Source organism: Diplotaxodon limnothrissa, linkage group LG11, assembly GCF_057381915.1.
Source record: "Diplotaxodon limnothrissa isolate DT_005_m linkage group LG11, D_limnothrissa_male_GT1.1, whole genome shotgun sequence".
In the NCBI taxonomy this organism is placed as follows: domain Eukaryota; kingdom Metazoa; phylum Chordata; class Actinopteri; order Cichliformes; family Cichlidae; genus Diplotaxodon; species Diplotaxodon limnothrissa.
The window spans coordinates 12,386,448-12,408,806 of NC_140606.1; the positions used below are offsets into that span (position 1 = coordinate 12,386,448).

General features: G+C 42.1%; 1 protein-coding gene across 5 annotated transcripts in view; it reads left to right on the forward strand.

Moving 5' to 3' along the window:
• Nucleotides 1-22,359, forward strand: part of plecb (plectin b) — a 113,562-nt gene that overhangs the window by 35,419 nt on the left and 55,784 nt on the right. For 4 of the 5 annotated variants that reach the window (XM_085366206.1, XM_085366208.1, XM_085366207.1 and 1 more), the window contains exon 1: nucleotides 16,859-21,808. The exons of the other annotated variant lie outside the window; for it this stretch is intronic. In XM_085366206.1, the coding sequence (XP_085222332.1) occupies nucleotides 18,646-21,808 (3,163 nt within the window). In that variant the 5' untranslated portion in view covers nucleotides 16,859-18,645. Of the gene's footprint in view, nucleotides 1-16,858; nucleotides 21,809-22,359 lie in introns of those variants that run through there. 5 annotated transcript variants of the gene reach the window in all.

The following is a 22,359-nucleotide window of genomic DNA, read 5'->3' on the forward strand; positions in this document are numbered from 1 at the left end:
GATGAGAACCTAACTGTGTAGGCGATGATTTCTGTGTGGTCCGAACCATGTGGTCTGTTTTAGAAGATATGACAGGACATTTTTTTTAAATCTGTTTACTTGTAACCGTTCCATCCTTTTCTCCCATTTTTCCTTTTTTAAAATACCATATGGGAGTTATCAAATTCCTGAACTGTTTTCTGTGCGGCATCTTCCAGCTGTCGACCCAGCCCTGAATTCAGAAACACAAGCAGTATTTGTTATGGGCGTGCTTTATGCTGTTTGCAAAGCCTCCACGCTCCTATTGTCACTTCTGTCATCTGGGACATCTGCACTGTTTGAAGCAGGCGCTCTGTGGAATCATTTCACACTCATGTCCACAATGTTTTACAGCAATTTGCACACAATTCAAGACATTCCTGTCGTATAGTTAACCCTGCTCCCCTGTAAGGAAATGCATCATGGGTAGTTTCCCTTCTCTGTTGTTGAGCTATTTTTAGTTATGGCTTTCTAGCGCTATGGGGAAAGACCTTATAGTATACTTAATGAGAGCAACAGCTGTGAAATGACTTAGTGTCTCCCTCATGGTAAACAAACAGAAGCCAGGGGACAGAACCAGCCCTCTCTGCTCTATTTACTTTCTTATCTGAATTAGGCTTAAATATTTCCTTTTTGACAAAGGTTATATTTAGGGATGGATTACACGACCCTGAATCCTCCCTTTAGCTATGCTGCAATATACCTAGGCTGTTAAGGGCTTTCCATGATGATTCACCTCTTTTCTTAGTGTATTTATAGCACCACTCTACATTTAACCATTAGTATTAATCTCTCTTCTAATATCATAAAAGTACTGTTCATTATCTTCATACTGAAAATAACAGTAATTTAAAAAAAAAATCCAACAACTTGCAGCCAAAGTTCCTTGTTTTCTCTCCTTTTCTCCTCCCACGCCTTCCGGATACTTTTAGCTTGGGTTAATGTGTGTGAGTGTGTGCTGTAATTCAGGAAAAAGTGTTAATGATTAACCCTATGGCTTCCAATGCCTGCTTCACACGCAAGCTTTAAATGCAGCTATGGCTAGCATTGACACTGCACTGCAGGATCGAATTCATCATGCATGTTGGCTAACGCCGTCACTTGCGTGGTTACATTTTAGAAGACCCAGTTAAATGGCCCACTTGCATACATATGCTATATATAAATTTGACTCCCTTTCGCCTCGTGGACATCAAACACTCGCCACCTTTATCTTCACAGTGTTTTACACAGTGCACATGCAATATAGTCATTTCTCTTTGATTTCCCTGTTGTGTGTTCAGTGTCTTTTCGATTAGAAAAACCTGCTGCTGTTGAAGTCCAGCATTTTTGTGTCTCCAAATCAGCAGATTAATAGTCTTTTCACACCCTATCCCAATGCGGGCTTTTCATCCCACTCAAAGCTGCATGAAATGATTATATTTAAACCTTATGCATACTCTAATGTGAGATTAATTATTGAGTTAAACATTTATTTTGTCAGTCCAGCGGGAACGTGGAGCAGTGCTGCCTGATTTAATTGAATTTAACTTGTGTTCTATTGTTTTCTTTCATCTTTATGCCCTTGTTTGCTTTTGTTGCTGCTCTGAAATTTTAGCTCTTTGTCAAACACTTCAGCTCCATACACACTCACGTATGAGTATGCACACACATACACACATACACAGAGGTATTATTATGGAGGGCGGCTCTGACCTGTGAGGAGGAGGAGGAGACTGGCGGGGGGGACTTCTGTTGATCTACGCAGCGTGACGTGTTTGACAGAGAACATAGGCTGCAAGAGAAAGTCAAAAATCTGGAGTGAAAGCGGAACGGAGAGAAGAAGATAGCTGTAGGGAAAAGCCGCCGTTAGTAAGCCGTGAGGTTCCAAAGTTCTTCTTGAACGCGTCTGAATCATGGAGTCCTTCTACTCGAGTAAAGGTACGCAAACGCAGTGAACAAACATGCAGCTGAAAGGAGAGAAAGGAGACAGGCAACAAAGCTAAGAGGTAACGTGATACAGGTGCAGGGCTGGCAAAAAGAGGATTTCAGTGGGTGGGACTGCACATGGGCAAAACTACAACAGTAGAAAATGTGTAACAGGTGTCTGTCTGCAAACATGTGAGAATGTATGGATCAAAGAGTGCAAAAACAAAAATATATAGTAATCAAGACTGTTAATCAATCTTCCATCTCCATATTTGCCAGTATTGGCTGTGTTGTGGGACTTTCATGTGCAAAAAGCTAAGGTGCGACAAGAATTACTCATAGAACAGACAAGACAACAAGTATGCCACTGATTCAGTCAGAAATGCCTTTGAAAGCCTGAATTGGAGCAGTTAGGGTGGTGGTGGGTTGCAAAGTGGTCTGAAAAGGCTGCAGAAACTCTGTGCAAGCTGAGTTGTAATAGCATAGCCCATATGAGGTGTGCCAATAGGATGAACAGGTTGGGATCAGCTGAGCACACCTGGTTGAATGAGGTGTTGAGATCAACTGATCTGACACGATTGCTAACGGAGCTTGGCTCCTTGGCCTGCCAGAACCAATGCTATCCTCAATTCATTTTCAATGGTTTATAGCATGCTGTTTCTTACATGGGTGCATTGTAGCCAGTGCAGTTACCTGCTGAAATGCTAGAGCTGAATTTAGTGAGTTACTCATGTCACTGGACTTTACCTGTTGTACAGTAAGTGATGCACTAACACTTGCTAACCTCTGATCTTGTAACAAAGTGCTGAAGATGTATTAAGCTTTTAGAGTGTAATAAATGGATGCTGACTGTGGCCGTGTGCTCCTGCGGAGATTTACTGCCTTGTCCTTGCTAGCAGCTCCCTAATATGCTACTTTACGTCCCTGTTTCAGCAGCCCGAGCAGTATTTTACCCTCCGTGTGTGCAGTGTGCTGAGTGCGATGCTGCCGTGCTGCTGACTCTCAGTCGAGAACCCACAAAGGAGGGATTTTTCTTGCACTCAAAGGCCTTTTTACTGTCATAGTCTCAGGGATTACAGGCTAAAAACGTTCCCACTGAGCCTCCATCAGGCTACAGCATGATTCAAAGACCTCCCACAGAGTGTGAAGAAGTGGTGCACTATGTTGGTGCTTCTGAGTGTTTGGCAGAAGAAGGTTTGCCTGTGTGGCGGTGAGCAGTTTTGCACTGGAGATTTGTAAAAGCCCAGGGCAGGTTTCTTAGGTTGTTTTCACTGATGGAAATGTGTGTTGGTGTGTTGTTTTTGGGCAGGGGTTGGTAGTAGCCACTATCAGCTGGTGTGCAATGGAGTATTATTAAATAGGCTTAAAGTTTCAGTCAGTGTCTTTGTGGGTTGTTTTAGTAACATAGTTAGATTTATTTAGTCAGTGAAAGCTTCTTGTGGAATTTCCCTAAAGTTGGATGATGTCATCGATGCTTCTGTCGTTGATCAGATCATTAGGCTTTCTTTAACCTGAAGTAATGAGGAAGACCTTGTGACAAACTGTCCAGCTGCAGTATGCAACACATGCAATCTTTTTCTGGAAACCAGTTTCTCGCTGTATTTGTTAGCAGATGAAGCTTGCTTAGTAACAAACACATGATTTTAGACTCTCTGTCTCTTTGAAAAGAGTTATTTTGGCCTTTATGATACAGTAGTATCTGGATAAGGGTAAAACCGAGCCTAGGGCGGTGATGTAGAAAGCTCCGCCCTGCTACGTTGGTCCTGCACTCGTCGAGCCGACCTGCAGGGGTGTTCAGTTTTTATTAGCGCATAATAGCAGTCTAGTCAGACAGCTTATGCTTAAAATGATGTATTACAGCAATAAAATATAGTTAGAACTTGGAGTCTAGGCACCAAACTCATCACTCACTTCAAATACGTCACTTGTAGAAAATGGGGAGTGATGAGTAAATATCTCCCTGGAGCTTACAGATGGAGCATGGGAGGCTTGGAAACATAGGCCTGCAGTCCTGGGTTGCACTGACATGTCTTAGGCAGAGATGGGAAAGTTTGCAGCTCAAATAGGCGGTGTGTTTGACACATGATGTTAGGCATGATTACCATTTGAACCAGCTTGTAGCCTTCACTGTATTTACAGTAACACTTATGATACACTCAGTGACGTAGCATGAAAGAATGAGAATCTCTAAACTTTGACCTACTGCCCTTACTTTACCTGTTGAAGTGTCCTTGAGAACATAAAGTAAGGTCTGATAATAAATTATCTGCTTTAATCTGTTAATTTGTTTGTACAATAAAAGGGTGCAGGGTTCACCAGGCAGCAGCTAATGCAATATTTTGGAAAACACAGTGAATTAAAGCCACAAGTCTGGACTTCAGCCACATCTTGAGTGTTTAAATTACAATTTACTGTGGTGGTATCATCCTCCAGCTCTTCTAAGTGGACAGCGAGGCATTCCCAAGCCATCTGAGAGACATAATTTCACTAGGCTGTCCTGGGTCTGTACCCCAGGCTTCTTCCAAGCAGGACATTCCTAAAAGCCTCACCAAGGAGGCACCAAAGAGACCTACAATATTTTTCCTGAAATATTTCTGTGCAGTTTCTTGTCAGCAGACTGTCCATGCAGGAAATGTGACCAGAGGTTGCTCCAGAGGAAAGTCTGCCTGCTCTTGCAGGATGCTTCCTCTCATATCCTGTTGTTCTGTTGTCTTTGAATTTAGTTTCCTTCACTTTTGGTTTTGTGACTTCCTGTAAATGGATTTCCTGCTATAAAAAATCATCGAAAAACTTGTATCATGCACATCAACAAAATAGTGGTTCGCGCACACCATCGGTGTTACAGCAAACCTTTGTGTTTTTAACAGATAAATGATCAACTTAGTAATATTTCTGTTAGAATCTTTGATGGGTACAGTTTACTGTTTTCTAATTTATGGATTAAGAAATTAAAAGAGACGATAATTCTGAAGTTAAAAGTTTTTTATTAACTGGAAAATGTCTATTTTCACAAAAAAGTATATCAAATGACAAAACCTTTTTTAATTTTCATCTCCTCTTGATTGCATGTCTCAGTAACGTCTTGTTTCTTGGAATGTAGTTCCTGAAGATAAAGCCATAAACCAAGTACAAAACGTGAATCCATAAAATCTTAAAATTTGCCATTAAAACTTTACTGCCCTCACCATTAACACAGTCATTTTTCACATCATGTCAAGCATTTACTGCAAATATTCGCCATAAACAGTTACGTTCAGCTGCTAGAAGCCATACCATAAGTTAGACAGGTCCAATTTTAGAGCAGGTTAGTTCTCGGTTCATCTGTGTCAAAGGGTGACGATTTAACGACCTTGTGGTTCCCCATGAGAAACACTAGCAGGGTGGCAAGTTGGTAGTCGGTACTTGTGCGTTACTTTTATAGACTGGAAACTGTAGTGGTGCTGCTGAGGAGAATGTCCTACTCAGTAGCAGGGCGATGTGGGTGGTAAAGATTGGGTGGGGCCAGAGTGGCGTGACATCAGAATAAAGGACAACTGTGGAGCTCGAGCCTTTGATCTGTCCTGTCCCTAAAGGCTGGAATACTTTCAAGCCAAGAGCGTTGGCCTGTATTTACTGTGAAATTTTAAACTTCACTTTATAACTTTGATGAATACAAAGGCAGAAAAGTTCTCTGAATATTTATTTAAGTGTAGAAAATACTAAAAAATAAAAGTTCAGTATAAAAGGTAGAAAAATAATAATAATTTGCATGGTATTATTACTCTTATTATTGCAAAAACATGTGGAGATGGTTTGACTGTAATGCAGTCTGTATCGTGTTTCATACGTTGAATGGTGTACAGGTGCTTTGGATGTGCAGATTACAATCATTATAGGAACCCTAAAACCAGTTTGGATGAGTCCTAATAACATGTGCCTTTGTCCTCTCTCTCTCCAGTAGATGGTGCTATTGCCCAGTAAACTTGAATTAGCCGCTCATTCCCAGTGAATGCTTTTTTATGAATTCTCTGAATCGGAATGGATGGGCTCAAGATGTTCCCTTTCTTTTGTGCAAAAAAGAAAGAAGGAACTCGCTTGCATAACAGTTGAAGCATGAGGATATAATTCAGCTCTTTGTCAGGCCGACTCTTGAAACAGAATGTTCCTGCATGTGGGACCGGTTAGTTTGAAGTCTTTGCAAGTGTCAGAGCGCACATTTACTTTTGGCATGCGCTGCTAATGCAGTCCACATGACAAACCAGTTCTTCTCCATCGTCTTTTTAACTGTCCTGTTTAAAGTTTGCCTTGTGCGTTTATTAGGGAGTTCAAATAAACTCGACTTTTCTATCCTATAGCATGTGCCTTACACAATTAACATTGCTTTTTGTTTCTCTTTGTTTTTCAGGTGAGTCCCATCTTCTCTTCTGTCTTCTGTCGTGCTGACTGATGATGGTCCAGAACACCTGGAGCTATGAACCAATAAGTACTCTGATTGCATCAATCCAGTTGTAGTGTTAGAGTGGAATAAAACACAGGAAATGCGTGCAGCTTGATATTGTAAGAACTATTTTCTGCTGACACATGAATAAAAGCTTCATGTTTTGTTGACTTAGTACAGAGTTGGAGCGCAGCTGGATACACACTTGTGCTTATATTACTAGTTTAGTGGTGTAATAAACTTTTACTCTTATTTTATGACAGATAATATTTTATCTTGAATCTTGAATCATCACTCTATGAATCACAAGGGTGGGGTCATTTCCTCTAAAGTATATTTGCAATGTTTAGCACAAGGTATGAGAAATACATGCAGGGGTTGTAACACCTGGGTGTGACCTGTTCACGAGAAGGCCACCTCATCACATTGCTTCATTCTTTTTAGCTCAAAGTGTTCCATGGAAAGGATGAGCTGTATGTGAGGTGTATTGAAAGCCCACCGCCTGTTTCACACGATCTTTTAAGGAAATTTTGGAACTGCTGTGCCGCAGAGTGCTTGATAAAATCTCAACCTTCTGATCTTGATGAAGTGAATGTGTGGATGTGCGATTGGAGGCATGGGTGGGGGCAAACAATGCTTGTTCAGTTACTCCCGACGTTACTCACAAAGCAAAAATGCCAAAAACGTGTGTCTGTGCTTGTGTGTGTGCTCAGCGAGTGTTGAGACAATAGCAAACTTGTGCTTCCACACTTCTTTCTGGTGATGTTTGGTAAGGGATCTCATTGTATTAGTAGAGATATGGCCCTCCTGTAACTTTTCAGTGGCCTCCAGTGCACGGCGGTTCACATTTCTTTACCCGAGGGGGAGTTATTACTGTTGCCACACCTCGCATAAAGGTCCTAAGATCCTGACAAAGCCGGTTGCATGATTGTTAAAGGTGATCCAACTGGTTTGTATTTCTCTCTTTCTCCAGTTCAGTTCATTTGATAGTCTAGTACGTCTAATTACCCTGCAGCACCTTTAGTTCAGCAAAGCAACGTTTACAAAAGGCTTCACCTTCACTACAAGATCACACTTTAAGTGCAGCGCATTGCTATTTGTGTTCAACTTGCACAAGTGGTCCCACATGTTTCTAAAAGTGCATTGATTGATTGATTAAACCACAGCAAACCTTTTAAAAGCTCATAGTGCGGTTCTGTTGCAAAGCCTGCATCGCGAGATTGGCTGCATAAATGTTAAGCAGCTCTTACAGTTGTCAGGGGAGTAACCTGATAGGCTGTTGGCTGTAGTTACTCTGCTGTTTGATTTCAATGTGGGACATACACCCTCAAGGACAAACTATCAGGATACTTTGTTTTGTTTTTTTAATGGTTACCTGTAATTGCTTCTTTGTAATCGTTTCTAAATCACAGTTCTTTCACGCAGAAATGCACCAATGCTGGTTAACGAGTGCACAGCTAGAATAGCGCCTACTCATCTGGGTTTTATTATAATTTGGGGACGGGAAGCTTGCCTATTGTTTGGACTCCTGTTCTGTCTTTAAAGGCAGGAGGTTTAGTTTTAGATGTCACAATGGAAAACAGGATGCAGAACCACTCCAACCACTCCAAGCCTGCAGATGGAAAACAAGCAAGCAAAAAAAAGAAAAAGCCATCTCCTGCAGGAGTGAAGACATGTGAATTTTGGGGTGGAGTGACTTGGCTCATGAAAAGCACGTATAGAGGAATTCTGGCTGATTACTAAAATTGGTATCAGCACTGGTAACCAATCAAATATGACCCTAGATTTTCACTAGCAGTGCATCTGTAGTTTCCAGCCTATTGTACTTTGAACTTGTGTGTCAGCTGATATTTTATTAATCCTGCAGCTGTGCAGTGCTGGGTGTGGTGTATTATTTCTCCTGTGGTTTTGTGCCTAGCCATTCTTATTGGGAATGCTGTGTGAAACAAAACAAGAACCATGGGCATAAGAGAACAATATAAAGTCATTAATTCGCATGTATTACCACACCCATAAAGTGAGGCGCCAAACCTGCACACGAAATAATTTCTTTTTTAATACCGTTGCCTTGTTGCAGGCACAGAGTTGGCTTTCATTCCTTGCAAGTTTTTATTGTGGCATTATAGTGTCTGGATTTGAGTTACTTCTTGTCCTTGCATTGTTGCATGTGAGGACATGTTGGATAGTTTATTACTCTGGGTAATTATACTCTACTGCCATAATACCAGACAACCAGAGCATTCCTAAGATTATGCAATTCTTGGGAAAAAAGAAAAACAAGAAAAACACTTGAACGAGCACTAAAATGTCCATCACCTGCTATGTTTTCTTTCATTTCATTTTCATTGATTGACTTCATGTCTGTTATGTTGCTGGGGCAGTGCTCTGTCTTGGAATGGCAGGATTTCAGGAAGAAAAGTATTATATATCGCTTCCCGTTCCCTCCGATAACCTGAAAAAAAGAGTTCAGACTCTCAGTAGTAATATATGTCAGGAAGAACAACAGCCTGAATCTAAAACTCCACACTGACCCTTAGCGCCACCTCTGCTGCAATTCTTTCCTACATTAATAAAGAGCCCTCTTGTGGGTACTTTGGCACACTGAAATCTAGTTTATGAAAGTCACGGAGATAATAGTGGTAATGAGTCACCACTGTGTCTGTAACTGGACTCTAAAGCTGTGGCAGAATGGGCCTTTTCTTTGCACACACACTAAATTTACTGCACGTCTTTCTTTTGTGAAAGAAAGACTCATGCAGTCATTTTAGTGTCTCTCTCTGCCCAGGGACGAAAGAATGCGACTGATTCATTCTGCCCGGATGGTGGTGGTGGTGGTGGTGGTGGTGGTGTGTGTGTGTGTGTGTGTGTGTGTGTGTGTGTGTGTGTGAGGGCTCATATATATGGGTGTGCATGAGGAGTCACCTGTATTGTGTTTGTCTGTTTTATTCTGTGGGTCAGGATGCCTGGCTAAAAATAAAGCCGAGGCTCTTCAGGTTACAATGCAAATCTGCACACTGTGACAGAGTCAGGAAGGCCAGAGTCGAGATCCTGTGACAGGTTTTGCTGTTTGATAGTTGGTTGCCCGTGGCAGCAGCAGCAGCAAGTCCATGTTCCCTGGGACCTCAGCCGTGGACAGCACATGGTGTTTGCCTAACCTGTGGGCTGTGTTGCTGCAGCAACCAAAGCCTGCATGGCCACTCCTATATGTGGTTAGCAGTTGCTGACTCATGAAGCAGATATTCATCTTTTTTTTCTCTCTCTGTCTCTCTTTGATAAAAATGTTACACATTGTTTGGAATGTCTTACAGATTTTCTCAGATACACCTTCTGTTGTTTGGTTGTTTTTCATATCATGAATGAGTTACAGTACAGTGGCTGTCTGTGCCTCTGATGGCACAAATGGACTTGCCCCTGCTGGCTGGCACTGCCAGTCCTGGCACTCCCTACAGCCATTTTATACCCTCACTCACCAGTTTGGAGCTCCATTTTGTGAAGGGCCAGCCTTTATTCAAATGCAGTTTCAAACTATTGGGTACTTACTGATGGATGTCATGACCACAAATCATCGTCAGCATATCGTTTTTTATGTAATTAGTGGTAGTTTTTTTGAATGAGCGGGCATTTAAATGTTGTCATAAAATAAAGAAAGTAATCAGAATCAGAAAGATAAGGACAGGGCAGTAAAGATAAGGACAGGGCAGTAAAAAAGTATTTGGCATAGGTTCAGCTCACATTCAGGAAGAACTGGGAGCACAACACAAGCAGAATTGAAAACAAAATGTGTCTCTTAGTAGCACAGAAAGTTTCTCTCTTATTTTAGTGCATCTCTGCTCTCGTTTCTTCATCTTATGTCTGTCTTTGCTGTTTATTAATAACGCCAAGGAGCCCCTTCCAGCTTTTAACACCTTGTTATGCTACCTGACTAGCTAGCATTACCCACAATGCTCTTCAGATATGTAATTTTGGACATTTCTATTTTTTAGTATTACAGATTTTTTTGTTTTCTCGAGTGTGTGTGCTGTCATGTTTGCCTGGTTTATCCTTAGATTATTATTTTTTATCTTTTTATTTTTTCTTATTTTCTTTCTTTTATTGTCTGATGATTTTTTATTATCAGAGCTAAAAAGTATATACAGCTAGCCAATATTATTAAGTCAATAAATTTAAAGCCTACTTTTCGCACATTCACTGAAACAGTAGTATTTGGAAAATTTAGCATGAAAATGCCGCTACCATCCAGGACTACATGTATTTAAATGTATGTTATTTACTTCTGTTCATACAATACTCACATTCAGTTCAATTCAGTTTTGTTTACATAGCACCAAATCACAACAGTTGCATCAAGGCACTTTATATTGTAAGGTAAGGACCCTACGATAATACAGAGAAAACCCCAACAATCCCCCTATGACCAAGTGCTACAGCCCTCTGCCACGACCAGTTGGGGGTAAGACGGGAGACATACTGCGGAAGAGAGTCAGAGATGAACAATTCTTATACATACGTTCTTTTAAGCCACTTTTAATGTCTTGTTACTTATGAAAATGCAGTTTTAAAACTTGTTAAAGTTTGAAGCTAGTTAGCAAATAAAGCATCAAGCTAGCTAATGTTAGCTAGCTTGGTTAGTATCGTTAAATAAACACAGATACCTGCTAATTAGCGCTGAGTGACCTACAAATTAAACTAGAATTGCTGTCTCTAAAACTGGAGCCTATGGTTGGATTGTTTCAGTACGATTTTAATCAAACAGCAAGCCATGTTATGTCAGAGCTCCTGTTCTGTGACTTGGATCAGCAGACATCTTGGTTTATGCAAACTGTAAGTCTTCTTAGAGGATGAGTTATGAGAAAACTTACAGTCATCATAAACGGGGCAAATGGAGTCACATACAATTGTCACAAATTCTTCCTATATTAAAAAAAAAATTTAATAGTGTTGTATTGTAATAAGACAAATGTGTTGTTTAATGCATCATTGTGTGAACGTACTCCTTTACTGAAACCTTGTGTATTCTCTTTCAGTTCAGCAGCTTCATACTTTTGTGGTGGCCTTTAGGCCCATTGGAAACATGCCAGAAACAATAAAATCGTAAACGTATTATCTCTAGTCTCTTGAAATATGTACAGCAGTTGGCTGTTTGATAGCATTTCTCCTTTGGATTGCCCGTATCTGAATGCAGTTTTAAGATTAACATGCTTCTTTTTAACAGTTAACAAAAGGCTTAATTGCTTGATGTCAACCAAAATATACAAGAGGTGAAGTAAGAGTTGTTGTTGGGTGTATTTCGGGTGCCTTGGTGTGCCTTTTACAGACTGACTTATAGTTCTTTGTATTCTGTCTCTGCATAGTTCTCTTGTCTATCCTTTTTCACCCTCCTGTGTACCCTTCATCTTAATGTCTGGGGCTGTAATTTGCTTGGTTTCTCGAACAAGGTATCCACTGTTCATCCCTCAGCTGGCTGATAATGGAATAAAGCGTGGGCGCCTACAGATGTATGGGACGTGTTGCAGGGTATCCGGGGCAGCAGAGAGGATGTGTCCAGTTTGGCAAGACCCTCAGATTTATAGTGTAGATGTTACTCTGCATTTATGGGACAGATGAAAAGATTTCCTTGTTCCCTGTTTTTCCCTCACAAACACCCTCCCTGCCCTGAAAGTAGCCCTCCACTCCCATTCATTCTCTTTCTTAGCCCCATATTGTATGCCATGTTGATCTGCTGGCCGGGCAGTGGGTCTCTATGTGAAAAGAAGGGAGTAGCAGTGTGGATTTGAGTGTGTGGCAAAAGCAGGAAGGTGTTTTGTTGGAGCCTCTGAGGCCTCTCTGTATGATAGATCAGATCAAAGCAGCATGGAGATAGGAGATCCTCTTGGAGATCGGTTCTGGCTGAGCCCAAAAAAAGGTAAGCGTTTATAATAAGTGCTTGAAGCTGAGAACAGAGGCAGCAAGTTAATGATTCTGTGCACTGGTTAGCATTAGGCTTATGTCATAAAGAGGTGTGGCTAAGTAAGCTAGACATCTTTTGTCAGATCTTCGAATCAGAACAGATAAATTGAAAGTTCTCACCCGGTTTGTGCAGCAATATTTAAACCTTTCTAGCTCCTAAATGGCGTAATACATCCTCTCCGTGCTGAGTCGGATCCCTGGCTGCTGTTTAGCTGAGCTGGCATACGCCTCTCACAAGAGAGAGAACAAGAGAGCTGAGAGCTGGTTCAAATTTTCTGTCCAGATCTCACGGCTGGAACTTATTTACAGCACAAAGATTTTTTTGTAATTGCTGGCTGTTTGCAGAATTTAACACAAAAGACTGATGTCTATTACATTTTTTTACATCAGACAGTCACAAAACATGCTCTACTTTTAGTGCAAATTTTATTGTTGCCGATTGAAACGAATGTGTCCTCTTCATCAGTCGTAGGGACTGTCTGCCAGATTGCTGCTTTTTTTTTTTTGCTTTCAGTCGACTCTCTTACCCCGTCATTGGCGGGCTGCTGTCCAAATTTGAGAGGCTGCCAGGGACATTGTAAGGTTGGGCAAATTAGGAACCCTCCACTAAGACGTGACAAAAAGCTTGTTAGAGTGAGAGTAAGCGGGGATGAACGGGACTTGGCAAAACTTTTTTGGGTGCTCCTGCTCTTTTTTGGCTGGTGAGGCGGGCGACAGGAGACACAATCTGTGACTTAATTTCTTTCCACTCTGGAAAAGGAAAAGTCAGTGTGATCCGAGACTGGTGGAACCTAAGACCCAAGCAATGCCTGTCATTTTTCTTACCTCAGACACTCATCACTTTATAGATTTTTCCATGTGCATTTACGTGTATGTTGGCAAGACAGAAGCCAAAACTTGGCTTTCCTTACTACGCTCTCACAGTAGTCTGTTGTTTTTTTAACTTGTGACGTCTCTGCAGGTTTTATTGGTCAAGCTTTTCTCAAGAATTTCTTTTTCTAGTTCTTTCTATTAGTTACTCATGCCATAATTTAAAAAAAAGGTTGTCTTACTACACGGTTGCTTTTAACAAGGCTTACTGAACACTAGAGATATTTATAAGTCAACAAAAGTTTGGATTGGCAGAGCAACAAGCAGCAGGTCCCATAGTGCCTTGATTTATTTCAGAACTTTGTCTATTGTTCTCAGTGCAACAAAGCAAACATTTTTCCTCCTCCACTTTGATTTCCCCCCTTTTTTAGTTCAGCTTATCCAAGAACAGTTGATTATTTATTTTTGCAGCAGAGTAGGCAATGCCAAAGACACCCCTCTCCTTCCATGCTCAGCAAACCCTAACACAAAGTGCTTCTTTGTATGGAGCAGTTCTGCGGTTTACTGACTTTTGTGGCTTTGTGTTTGCTTGTTCTGTTTACAATATAAAGAGTTTGGGGTTTTTCTCTTAGCCACCCCTCCAACTATATCTGGCTTTGCACAAGAGGCACAGTTCTCTTCAAGTCCTTAGTCTCATGCGCTCAAAGTTTTCAGCCACCCGCCGTCACCTCCAGGGGTTAATCCTTTCAGCCTCTCTCTTCTTGCATTTCAAAAGCTTGTTTGTCTGCCTGTTTAAGCACTAATTTTTGTTCAGGCTGACCCATCCAGAAATCAGTCAAGGTTGTTGCGAGGGTTATATTAGTGATGGGTTATATTAGTGATACGATTAAGGCTTCTTATGCCAGGTTCTCACAATAGTAAAGACAAATTTATGTATAGATTGGCTACATAATTTATTTATAGCTTTATTTTTGGGCATAGAAGTCATATATTATGAGTGAATATATGAATACATAAAAATTGGCCACTCATTGCTGAGTAGTTCGACAAAATCCTAGAAGTTTTCCCCCAAACTGGAGCACAGTTATCTGAAAAACGCTACGTCCAGATGAACTGAATCAACCTTTTGGGATAAGTTTAAAACGTTTATTTACTATTATTATTGGGGGGTTTTTTTGTTTTGTTTTTTAAATTAACCATCATACAATTGTTATAAAAAGGAGTATTACAAAAATGTGAGTTTTAACAGGAGTGTTATTGGAGATTAACTCACTCTTTGAGCCAGCGAGTCCACATTAACTTCAGTTTTCAGTTCCAGATGTTTCTATCTGACGTATACAGATCCAAATGTAGCATTCTGCATGAATACATTCTCCCAGTGACGATTCTGGCACAGTGAATTTTCGCAGGTATGTGCTGAACGTTTGTCATCTTATTTTAGCATGTGAGCAAGCTAACGTTTAACAGTTAGAGCTAAATACAGATTATGTCCGCAGGTTATGTTGTTGGTCATAAACTAAAGAATCAAACTTGACTGTGACGGAAACCACTTGGCCAGCATCCTTCTATGTATTTGTGGAGGTAGCTCAAAAAGATAGGGCAAAATAATTCAGCTATGACCAAGTTCATTAATTGAATTACTCTAATTACTTAGAAGGCCTATAAATACACTGGCGGCAGTCGGAAACCTCCATATAAAGTTGTTCACAACAACCTCTAACTTTAGCAGATTCCTAGGTCGGGTGTTTGGGCTCTAACATGCACCAGTTATGTCAGGGGCCACAGCTGTCTCAGACTATGGAGTCACTTGCCTAACCACACACAGCTAAGAGGCAAGCTCCTCAAATAAAAACGGGCTTATCATCTGGATAAAAATGAGCTCTCGTGCATCACAAAACAATTTGTCACAACTACAGAGACACAAGTCATAACTTAGGGTAGACTTAGGGCCACATTTTGATTTGTGCTTTTGTAACTTTTTACGTTTTCATCTGGCAACGCAGTCAGCTCAAATGCATCAGTGTGCTTTCATTACCAGCTTACAGTATTTTGGACTTTTTGTTTTACAGCCGGTTGTGGACTTTACCCTGAATCATAATAACGTGATAGTTGTCTCTGCTCAGTTTCAAATATAACATTTCATATGAAACAGTATGTGTGTTTTTTATTTGGAGGATCAGTCAATTTAACGAGTTATCTTTCCTGCTGCAGTTTAGAAGGTGTTTTTAGTTTTTTTAACTTATTGTAATGAGCGTTCTTACATTGGTGGATAAGAAAGGCCTTGCTGACCTTTGCTTTCCCTTGAGTGGCTTGGATCTGATATGAGGGTGGAGGGCACCTGTGAAGCCCTTTACATTGGGCCATGAGCCAGCCACCATCAGCTGGTGCTGACAAGTCTATTTTGGGACTGGTGGAGGCCTGAAACATAGCAGGAGGAGCAGACTCCTAACCAGGAAACTCTTCGGGAACTCTTCCCCAAAGTCCTATTTCTCCATTTCAGTCAATCACATTGGCATTCATTCTGTAGTTGGTCTGCTCTTGTTCTTTTTATAGCCTGAATAAGATTAGTTCTGTATTGCCATGACATTCCCTTCTGGTAGTCTGCTTCTTATTAGAAAAATTGACAATGCCACATCAAGCCTGTAAATAGCTTTTGCAACCAGCAACTCCCTTTGAAAAGCAGCAAATCCTGGTGATACACTGTTTCTTTTGAAGTGTGACAATCGAATATTTGGATGGCCGAAGAGGTCGGGCCTTGAGCCAGGATAAGGGTCACTGTCAGAGGCTTGAAGTTCACTGAACACTTTGTGCATAAACAGTGCATGAAATCACAGTGATATGCAACACAGAGGGCAAGGCACCCCTACACACTGATGCCAATTTCCCCCAGTGAGATTGTTTTAGGGCTTGCAATTTAAATCGTAGTGGCTACAAATGATATAAAAACTGTGATTTGCATTTAATCCCTAATTAAAAACAACCCAACAACAACTGAGATATCTTTTTTAAATAAGTAAGATATGTAAGGAAGTAGTTGCTGTAAGTTTAGAAAGCAGATTCCTCCTTGATGTAGGATTTCATCTGCTCAACTACTTGGGTCCTTTTTGGTGTTCTTCATTTCCATTGTATATTAGCGCCTGTGTTTTTTTTGCTAGACTTTTGAATACATGCAAAATGGTTTGGCATTGCCTTGGTGAAGCAAACACGGCCTTAGACTGCAGCCTAATGTGGTTTAAATGCTCACTCGCACTGATATCTTAGGATTCTTTCATGCACATACACTTCCCTGTCAGGCAGATGTTTGTTTCGCAAGTCAGAGGAATGTCTTCCTTGTTCCATAAACCGAAAAAGTCTCTATGTTCTCCGAATGAATGCTCCTCCCTGCTTTTTGAATTACTGACTGTACATACATCTCTAAAGTTAATACCATAAGATAACAGGGTATATACTGTAGGTGGAGTACATGGCTTAAGGCTTCACCCAGTCTGAGAGAGATGTCAAAACAGACAACTGCACAAATCCTGCGTGAAAGGAATTGTTATTAGATAGTAGATTAGTAAAGGCGTCCAGCAATAGTTATGAGGGGGGTGTCTCCCTTATTTTAATATGTCAGTATTTTACATTTGTATATAGTCTTTAAAAAGAAACTATTATTTTGCCATGACATGTTTTTGCTTTCATGATTACTGATGAAAGGTTGATAACCTGATAATAACTTGTTTTGATAATGATGAGATAATGACGTCCTTGCAAATAGCAGTCTAATAAGTTGACACAGTGGTCCAGCTGCCTAGCCAACAGATTTATGGCCAGCTTCTCCACTGCAGCTCTGAAAGCGGATATGTGGCTTACTCAGAACTGGCTTACTTCATTTGACTGTTGCCATGGTAAAAAAAATTAAAACAGTTTTCTGTCTGTGTTTGTATGTGTAATAGTGTGTGTGGTTTCAAACACCGGGGGGAATGCGTCATTTCATCTCTGCCCATTCACCACCACTATAATTTCATGAGTATATCACTGTCTGCAGCGCAGACAAACGAACGCATGCTACTGTGCTGTAAGCGACAATTGTAAGGTCTCCTTCCAGTTCGGCTTTCGCTGAACGCTGGTCGCAAGTGATCACTCTCTCTGACACTAGGAGATGAACAGGAGACAGATGTACAGGGGAGAGAAGTGATCTCTGGATAGAAAACTGATATCATGTTTCTGGGAGTGGTGAAAAGGTTAGCTATAATGCATAGTTCTTTATATAGTTGTGCAAGATAGATTCTTCTTTCCCAGCTCTAATATTAACTGTCTGAAGTAGCAGTGCAACTTTAGGCTGCTTTACAGCCTGTTGCATCACTTTAATGAGCTGCAAAGGAAACACCGATTGGCCCGTCTAGCCTTCTTTTCTTGTCGGCTTGGAGACCCCCAAAACAAACACAGATAAGAATACATAAGATAAGAATAGAATTAAACTTAACGTTAGTTTTGCTATTATTATATAGGCATGGGTCATATTAGATAATTAGTAAGAGTTTAGTCATCTCCTTTCATATCCTTGCAAAGTCCAGCCAGAGTACATTATTGTGATTTATGTAGTTTCTCTTGAAATGTCACCAGCCTTCATGATATATTCTAAGACTGTGTCATATGAGATGTGAGCACCATGCCCTGCATGAATAGTAAAAGCTCTTCACTGAAACCTGATCGTGAAATGTGTAAAGCTAAAGACACCTTGTACTTAATAACTTGCATGGGCAGGATCGGATGGATGCCAGCTAGTCATCTTCCTTTCTGATATCTACTCGCTGAACAGAACAGCCCATTCATTGGACCGGTGTGCATCACACGCCAGAGGGTGTGTGCCACTCAGTCCTAGTGTGCGTTCAGAGGTGTGTGTGTGTGTGTGTTTGCATGTGAGTAGGAGCCATTTGCTTTTGGTTGTGGGCGGGACTCTTCATAAAAGTCATAGAGTTGTAGATCATGTGCTCCCTCCATAGGTGTGTTGATCCATTCATTTGACTTTGCTCGAATTTTATTTCAGTTTATTGCAGACACTCTTCCCCCCCCCCCCCTCTTTCTAGCTTCCTGCTGTACTATTTACTCTAGTGAGATTTTTTTTCCATGACAGTTTTTTCCTAAGAGAAAGAGAGAGAAGGTAGGAGGAGCCAGACTGAGAAGTGTGTGCCTTGCTCTCTCACTCTCTTTCTCGCTCTCTCTCACACTCACACACACTCCCTCTCTTCCATTCTGTCATTGCCATCTCGGCCCGAACAGAGACTGCTCATTCTCAGCCACCCTGAATGTAGGGGGGGCATTAAACTTATTAACAGAGGAATATTTATTTTCTTCACTATAACAAAAGGATCGACAAGAGCAAGGAGAAGAGACAGTAAGGAAAAATCATTACAGGGATTTCTTACCCTTATTGAATTAAGAAACACGTGCCAGCCGGTCTTGGCACTTGACTCTTTCTCACAACACAGCGTGAGGTGCTGTTCTCTTTGTTTGGCATTGTGCATTTTAGTTTCACTTGAGAGAGTTTACTGAATCAAACAACAATGGTTGCTGGAATGCTGATGCCCCTGCATGACCTGAGGGCCATCTACGAGATCCTGTTTCGAGATGGTGTCATGGTGGCTAAGAAGGATAAGAGGCCGCAGATCAAACACCCAGAAGTACAAAGTGTAAGCAACCTACAAGTAATTCGTGCCATGGGGTCTCTTAAGTCCAGGGGCTATGTAAAGGAAACATTTGCTTGGAAACATTTCTACTGGTACCTGACCAATGATGGCATTGTTTACCTGCGTGACTACCTCCACCTGCCCACTGAAATTGTTCCTGCCACCCTGCAAAGGATTAGGAAGCCGGCCGCCACTCTGGCCATTGCTCACCGAGCTGCACGGGTCCAATCTGTAGAAGGTCCAACGTCTTATGTTCCTAAGCCGGGACGCAGGGCTGAAGCAGAAAGAAGAGAGGAACTAGCAGAGCGCCAAGGCTACCGCCATAAGATGGTGGGTTCTGGAGAAAGAGAGAATAACCCCGATAGGACCCCGAGGTTCAGGGGTCGCCCATTGGCTGGAGAACCGGCCAGAGAAAAGGCCTTATGGGAAGTGGAGGGCCAGCCTCAGGACGTTTTTAGGAAGACCAGCAGCTTCAGAAGTGAAACAGCAATGATGGAGGATAACAGGGGGAAAAGAGCCACTCACCAGGAGCTTGATGTTTACAGCAAGAATCCCATAGCATCACCACAAAAGAGGAGAGCACTGGAGGTCGAAAAAGAGAAGCCAACAAGTTCTGCTCCCGCTCAGACAGCAGCTTTGAAGCAGGATGTGTCACAGACCACTCTGACATCCTCCAAAACAGCCCTACCATTAGCTGTGGCTGCTGTTGCTCAGGCCACAGGTGCTGCAGCATCAAAGATTCCAGCTAAGCCCTCTGCTCCCAAAACAAACGAGGAAATGAAGACCAAGGACTGGCCTAATATCGCTGAGGAACAAACGTCAATCAAGCCTACTCAAATGATTACAAGCAAACCAGTTCTCACAATGCTTCCTGATTTTGATGCCAAAGAAGACAAAATGAAAATGGTGGTTGTGGATCCAGTTAAAGTTGCAAATGTGAGTGCTACAGCAGCCAATGATCAAGTAAAGCCCCAACAAGTAATGCCTGTCACTTCAACAGGCTCTGTCAAAGAAACGAAGCTTAAAGTAAATAAGGAATTGATTAAACCCACTGAGGTGAAGGCCCCTCCAGCTTCAGCTGAGTCTAAAATTATAAATGATAAAGCAGAAAAAGTTACAGATGCAGCTGCCACTCAGGAGACTGCCAAAGCCAAACCTCACAGCGCCACAAGCAAACCAAAGGGCTCCACTAATGAGGTCAAAGATTCTAAAACTGATGAAGTGTCCCTAGAAGTTACTACAGTACAGAAATCCTCAACACTTGAAGTCAAATCCACCATTACCACAGCAACTCTCGCAGCACCTTTGACCAATGCTGAAGATGCACAGCCTGTCACAGCAAAAGCTGCAGAGATGACTGCAGAAGAGAAGAAAACTAATTCAAAAGGGATTCCCCCAGTCAGAAAAGAAGCCCCTAAAGGTTCCGTGCAGGAGCGCACAGTAAAAGTACAAGATGAATCAGATACATCTCAGCCTCCTCAAAATGCTGTCACCACAGAGGTGCTTAAAGAAACCAAACAAGCGGTCGAGGGAGGCTCAAAATCAAAAAGAAAGAAAAAGAAATCTCAAGCTGAGGCCTTGAAGAGTGTGGAGAGTGCTGAGGGATCACCTGGAAATAAGACTGAACTCCGACCAGTGGCTTCATCAGAGCCTTTAATTGTGTCTACCTGCTCAAAGGGAACAAAGACAAACGAGGTTAAATTACATACTGACAGAGAGAAAACAGAAGATGTCCCCAAACAAATAACAGCTTATTCAGAAGAAGCCTCACTGCCACTAGGACAGATTCCTGCAGCGCCCCTAGTGGAGGGACAAATAAAAGAGAAGTCTGAGGAAAGCAATGCCGGAAAGATTGCACAGGGACCATTATCCCCTAAGGGCGAGTCAAATGTTACGTCGCCCCATATGGAGCCAGTGAAATCTGAGGAAATAACTGTGACCAAAGTGGAAACAGTGACAGTGCAGAAAATAAGTGGAGTGGAGCTCGTGCAAGCAAGCCCTAAATCTGAGCAGGGAAACCCTGCCCCACTGTCAGAACCTCAGAAACCCACAATTGAGGCTAAATCCGCCATAAATACAGATAAAGCTACACAGGAACCTTTAAAGGGAAAGAAGAAGGGAAAAGGTAGAAAGCAGCCTAAAGAACCAGAGTTAGAGGATATAAACACAAATCCTGTCCCTTTGCCTGAAGCAGAAACATTGCCATCAACTGACACTACACCCCTGCATGAAGCTGCAGTTAAAGACAGCCCTGACATGGCCTCCGGACTGACAGAAACTAATGTTTCTTTAAAGATGACTCTTGAAAGAATGTGCAGTGAGGAAGTCAGGCAGGCAGCAGCTGTGCTCTCTGAGGCCCCAGCAGACAAAAGGGAGGTGGAGCCAGCCCTGCTCTTTGCAGAAAAAATCAAGCGGGAGGCTCCAAAACCAGAAACATCCTCCAGTGTGAGGGAAGCACCCACAGCCGGAGAATTAGCGTCAGCAGCAAGAGCGCTAACAGCAGAGCCAGCTGCAGCTCAGGCACAGGCCAGCCCACTCTTCGAGCAAGAGGAGCCTCCCACAGTTGCACAACATTCGGCCGCTCGGGCAGCAGAGTGCAGCACAGAGGAAAGGCTCTCTGTTTCTGAGGCCCTAACGCAGGAGGGAGAGAAGAAGAGGGACTTGATAGAGGACACACCCTCTGCCACCGCCACGCCCGTGACCCGTCCTGACCAGCCTCACCAGCGGGACACCTGCAAGTTTGAAACATCTGACATAGACGAGGCCACCATGAAGAGGAAAATAGTAGTAGTGGAGGAGATTGTTGAAGTAAAGCAGCTCCTTAGTCCGGAGGCAGCTGGACAGCAGTCACCACCTCCACCTGTGGAGTCTGAGGAGGAAGGCGAGGAGCTGGACCTGGATGTTCTGCAAGAAATTGCTATAGAGCGGGCAGTCTTGGCACAGGTGGCAAGGGGCAAGGGGCGAGGAGCCTCACCAGAGGTAGACTGGGACCACTCACTGGGGGAGCCAGAGGAGAAGACATGGCCTAACTTCATGGAAGGTTTGTTTGAATGCGTGCCAGCTTACCTACTTCTAATGTCTCTGTGATGCAATCACTCTTGAGTCTAGATTCCCACCTTTCTTCAAAGCATTTGAGGTTTTAGGGTGCACTGTTGGTGCTCTGCACTTATGTACCTTGAATAGCATTACCATTCTGTAATTGTCTTTGACTTCCCATTCAAAGTATTATTTGGGGTGTTGTGATTACAGTTTATGGCTTAAAGTTACATGTTACCAAGCCCAGAGTCTATTTTGTGATGTGGTGCAGAGGGAGCCTCTTTTAGGAACAGTTTCAGTGAGAGGGTGAGGAGACCTTTGAGATGTGGCTGTGATTGAATTAGCTTTGTGTTAGAAGAGATAAAGTGTCTGACACAGTGCTTGCCCCTTGTTGTCCTCCTGCTGTCAGATTTCACAGGTTCCTGTGTTTTTTGCTGTGGTAAACACTCAAAAAATAATTTACTGCTATTCTTTCAAGTTTCCACATGCATCAGCAGCAGTTTTTATTTTTAACAAACAATTCAAATGACAAGAAAAATTCCCACATTTCCAGGG